This window comes from Etheostoma cragini, chromosome 13 (genome assembly GCF_013103735.1).
Source record: "Etheostoma cragini isolate CJK2018 chromosome 13, CSU_Ecrag_1.0, whole genome shotgun sequence".
Classification (NCBI taxonomy): Eukaryota; Metazoa; Chordata; class Actinopteri; order Perciformes; family Percidae; genus Etheostoma; species Etheostoma cragini.
The window spans coordinates 25,193,488-25,198,701 of NC_048419.1; the positions used below are offsets into that span (position 1 = coordinate 25,193,488).

The window sequence follows — 5,214 nt, forward strand, 5'->3', positions numbered from 1 at the left end:
GAGATATCTGGGAGAGATATCTGGGAGAGATATTTGGAAGAGATATCTGGGAGAGATATCTGGGAGAGATATCTGGGAATCACGACCGGAAGTGATGGAGGAGGCCGCCCACGTAATGATTCCAATAAACTTAGATAAAATGCAGCTTCATTAACAAGGAAGATAACTGTCGGTACACACACAAACACACAAGTGTGTGGACCCAAAGTGTCTCTCTGAACACCCTAACACCTGTGTTTCTTCTAGTCTTCCTGTCCTGCATCGGCAAGTAAATCTATTTCTGTGAAACATGGTTACCTTTTGAAACAACTCCTTATTTGTGAGACACTTCTGCTAGTTTCACACGTTTATTCTCAGCTGTTTTATTGGGTTTCCTTAAACTAAGCCTTCTGTGGAGGATCCTTAGAACAGAGGAAATACAGCTTAAATATTACACCTATCAGCTCATGTAGTAAAATGTGAAAACATCCATAGTCGGAGACATCTTAAGCCACTACTGGTGTGACGTGAACACCCTCTTTTCTCCTGTTTTCACCTTCAAAATTAATAAGGAAACGTTGGAACATCAAACCGAATACTTCCTAGAGAAATGAAAGAGACACGTTTGCCCTTTTAACGCTTGTTTTGTCTTCCTGTCGACCATGCAGCTTTTTGTTTTTCTGGGTAAATTATTTTTAGTTGAAACTTACTTTCGTTTTTTCAACGTCTTTTTTTAAAACGTTAGCTGTTTTTTTCTCAGTTTTTGCTGCTTTTTCTCTGATGTTTTTGACACTTTTTTCCAAGTTTACCGTCATTCTTTACGATATTTTTGTCAGATTTTTCTGTGTTTATGACCATTTATTCATTTATTTTTCATGTTTTTGAAGCTTTTTCTGACATTTGTCACTTTTTGAAATGATATAAAATTGAATAAAACACCCAAATTCAATGAAAGTAGTGACCTGGTCATTTGTTTTAGGTTTGAAGAGCGTTGTATGGAACCATCCCCGTTACATTTTTTTACATCAAACAAGTGTTTGAACATAAAGTTGAATATGAGTGCTGATCTCAGTTTGATCTCCACAGTCAGGGGATTTATTTAAAATATAATTTTTTTTGAGCAGTTTTGTTAAATTGGGGTTTTTATCCATTCATTTACTCAAGCATGAAATACATTTGTTTATCAAATTATCAGAAACAGGTAAATGCTTAGATTTCTGTCAAATAAGGTAACACAGTCTCATTGCCTTTACTGTACTGATCTGTGTAATACCCCACCCCCCACCCCCCCAAAAGACCCATTCTGAGCCAGGAAAAACCCAGATGATGATGAGAAATAAAAGGCATAATATCCTCCGTAGGCTGAGCTCTTTCTGACAGGGATCCCGGCTCTCGCCCACCACTGCTTTGTTCTCCGCTGCGGCGCTCGCTACGTTTTGAACGGTACAAAAGGATGTTTCCAGAACCCGTGTGCTGGGGGGGGGACGAGGCGGACATCTGTAGACTCTAGCCTGGGATGAATGCTTTGTGTAGGAGGGTGGCGCTGTCTTCACACACGCAACTTATAATCACAACTGAGGCAACTAACATTAGAAAATATGACATCTAGCTATTTGGAGTGACACATTGGGAAGGAGGATGGAAGTTAACGGTAATATCAACTTCGGGAAGTCGAGTCAGCATTTTTAAGTGGGATATATTTGGTTGGTTGCGTTTCTGGGAAACCGAAAGGTCTTAAACAGGTTTTAAGAAGTTAAATCTCTGAAGGGTTAAGACATTTTATATTTTACATTAAGTATTTTTGCAATTCAGATGTGCACCAAGTAGAAGGGAAACTGATCAAATTTGTACAGAACTTTTAAGTTTGTACTACTATTGTACAGATATTTTGGGACTTATTTTGGGATACAATGAAAAGTTAAAATCAAGCTGGAATATGAACATCTAACACTCCCCCTAGAGTTGTAACAATTCCACATTTGGCCATACAATGAATTGAAATATTTGCAATTAACCGTATCATTGTCTCTTTGATAATGTCTATTATGATTTGACACTATAAATAAAATGTACAACCCACAATATCAAATTAGGTCAATGTTGACAGAACGTATGCAGGCCTATGCAGTGTTGTAGACCACCTAAACTGAGACCAGGGTCATCAACAAGACCAGAGTGTATCGAGAGAAGGCCAAGACTTTGAGTGTTTGATACCGAGTCAAGACCAAGACCAAGGCAGGGCGAGACTGAGTCAAGACCAAGACAAGGCGAAGCCGAGTCAAGACCAAGACCGAGGCAGGGCGAGTCAAGACCAAGACAGGGCGAGACGGAGTCAAGACCAAGACAAGGCGAAGCCGAGTCAAGACCAAGACCAAGGCAGGGCGAGACCGAGTCAAGACCAAGACAAGGCGAAGCCGAGTCAAGACCAAGACCAAGGCAGGGCGAGTCAAGACCAAGACCAAGACAGGGCGAGACCGAGTCAAGACTAAGGCCAAGGCAGGGCGAGACCGAGTAAAGACCAAGACCAAGGCAGGGCGAGACAGAGTTAAGACCAAGGCAGGGCGAGACCGAGTCAAGACCAAGACCAAGGCAGGGCAAGACCGAGTTAAGACCAAGGCCAAGGTAGGGCGAGACAGAGTCAAGACTAAGGCCAAGGCAGGGCGAGACCGAGTCAAGACCAAAACCAAGGCAGGGCGAGACCGAGTTAAGACCAAGGCCAAGGTAGGCCGAGACCGAGTCAAGACTAAGGCCAAGGCAGGGCGAGACCAAGTCAAGACCAAGACCAAGGCAGGGCGAGACAGAGTCAAGACTAAGGCCAAGGCAGGGCGAGACCGAGTCAAGACCAAGACCAAGGCAGGGCGAGACCGAGTTAAGACCAAGGCCAAGGTAGGCCGAGACCGAGTCAAGACTAAGGCCAAGGCGGGGCGAGACCGAGTCAAGACCAAGACCAAGGTAAGGCGAGACCGAGTTAAGACCAAGGCCAAGGTAGGCCGAGACCGAGTCAAGACCAAGACCAAGGCAGGGCAAGACAGAGTCAAGACCAAAGCAGGGCGAGACTGAGTCAAGACCAAGACCAAGGCAGGACGAGACCGAGTCAAGACCAAGGCAGGGCGAGACAGAGTCAAGACCAAGACCAAGGCAGGGCGAGACCGAGTCAAGACCAAGACCAAGGCAGGGCAAGACCGAGTTAAAGCCAAGACCAAGGCAGGGCGAGACCGAGTCAAGACCAAGGCAGGGCGAGACCGAGTCAAGACCAAGACCAAGGCAGGGAGAGACCGAGTCAAGACCAAGACCAAGGCAGGGCAAGACAGAGTCAAGACCAAGAACAAGGCAGGGCAAGACCGAGTTAAAGTCAAGACCAAGGCATGGCGAAACCGAGTCAAGACCAAGACCAAGGCAGGGCGAGACCGAGTCAAGACCAAGGCATGGCGAAACCGAGTCAAGACCAAGAACATATTTTTAAGCCAGAGCTTCTTATCCTGTGTCCCACATAGACTTTCTTGGGAGTGCGTATAAAGGGGGAAGGGGGGGTTTACGGTAACACATTTCAAATTAGATATAAGTCAAATTATTGGTTGAATTTGCAAGATTTAAGACATACGCATGATATAGACAAAATCCCTGCAGTTGTACTTGAAATCTCAACTTCTCTTTATCCAAGACCGAGTAAAAATGCGGTCAATTTCGAGACCTTCAAAAACTGGTATTGAGACTTAAGACTGATCTTGAGTACTCTATAAGTACTTTAACACTGGGTCTGTGTATATTGTATTTTGAAAAAATGTCTCATTCATTCATTGAGAAATGTCTCATTCAACCGAGTTTAACTGGTTTCCCGGTCTTCACAGGATAAGCCCGATGCCGCGAGCGTGTCCGAGCTGCACGAAGCCTTGTCCCTGGGCCCCGTGACCCAGACCAGGAAGCTGTTCCTCTTGGCTGCCCAGCTGGGCTCGGACGGGCCCCTGAGGAACTCCTGCCGGGGTCTGGACACCTTCCAGGACGTCCTGCTCCAGCTCGTCTGATCTCAGAGCAGAGGCGTGGGAGACGGAGGGATGAAAGGGATCGCTTACAGCAAAACCTCCTCCTCCTCCTCTTCTTCCTCCTGGTTTAAGTACGGGCTTATTTGAGGAAGAGGAGGAGGAGGACGAGGAGATGATGAAGGATGCGGGAACCGAGGCAGAGAAATTGCTGGAGAAGATGCCAAGAGGGAGCGCAAAGCCTCGTCTTCCTACTCGCCCTTTTTCCAAACCATGTCAGGAGGGTTTTTTTCAGAAAGTCCCTCCGCTCGTTCCACTAATCTTCCTCACAGGAGAAGAGGAGGTGCAGAGCGAGGAGGACCAGGACCGAAAGGATGAGTGTTGGTTCATGTGGTCTGGGACTCAGAACCGCGACGCCGCCTCACCTGCCAACGGTGGACTTTGTACCAGTGGTGGAAGAAGTTTTCCGATCCTTTACTTCAGTGAAAGTACTTATGCAACAATGTGTAAAAATACTCTGTTAAAAGTAAAAGTCCTGCATTGATAATGTTACTTGAGTAAAAACTACATTAGTGGCTGAAGGAAAATGTACTTAAAATGTTAAAAGTACTCAATGCAGAGAAATTCTCACATTTAAAAAAACTGGAAACAATCCAAATAGTTCTGTCAATCAACTCTTTAATCAGCTGGCCTTGTAATGTGTTGTCAGATTAATGTAGTAGAGTATAAAGTACATCATTTCTCTCTAAAGTGTAGCGGAGTAGAAGTAGAAAGCGGCATGAAAAGAAAAGACTCAAGCGAAGTACAATTACCTCAACATTTGGACTTAAGTGTAGTACTGTAGTAAATGTACTTAGTTCCACTCCACCACTGCTTCAGACTAGTCTGAATGTAAACCTGTGACAGCATGTCGATTTCAATGTAAATAAGCTGAAATATGTCAAATGTGTAGGTGCATTTACAGAATTTGTCCGGTTTGCACATATGGTACTGTATACTGCACATATGGTACTGTATACTGCACATATGGTACTGTATACTCCACATATGGTACTGTATACTGCACATATGGTACTGTATACTGCACATATGGTACTGTACACTGCACATATGGTACTGTACACTGCACATATGGCACTGTATACTGCACATATGGCACTGTATACTGCACATATGGTACTGTATACTGCACATATGGTACTGTATACTGCACATATGGTACTGTATACTGCACATATGGTACATATGGTACTGTATA

General features: G+C 44.6%; 1 protein-coding gene across 1 annotated transcript in view; it reads left to right on the plus strand.

Moving 5' to 3' along the window:
• The window catches only part of arl10 (ADP-ribosylation factor-like 10), a 15,804-nt gene extending 11,762 nt beyond the window's left edge, over positions 1–4,042 (plus strand). The window contains exon 4 of the mRNA XM_034890008.1: positions 3,828–4,042. Coding sequence (XP_034745899.1) covers positions 3,828–4,001 — 174 coding nt within the window. The 3' untranslated portion in view covers positions 4,002–4,042. The remainder of the gene's footprint in view (positions 1–3,827) is intronic.
• Positions 4,043–5,214: the final 1,172 nt, after the last annotated feature.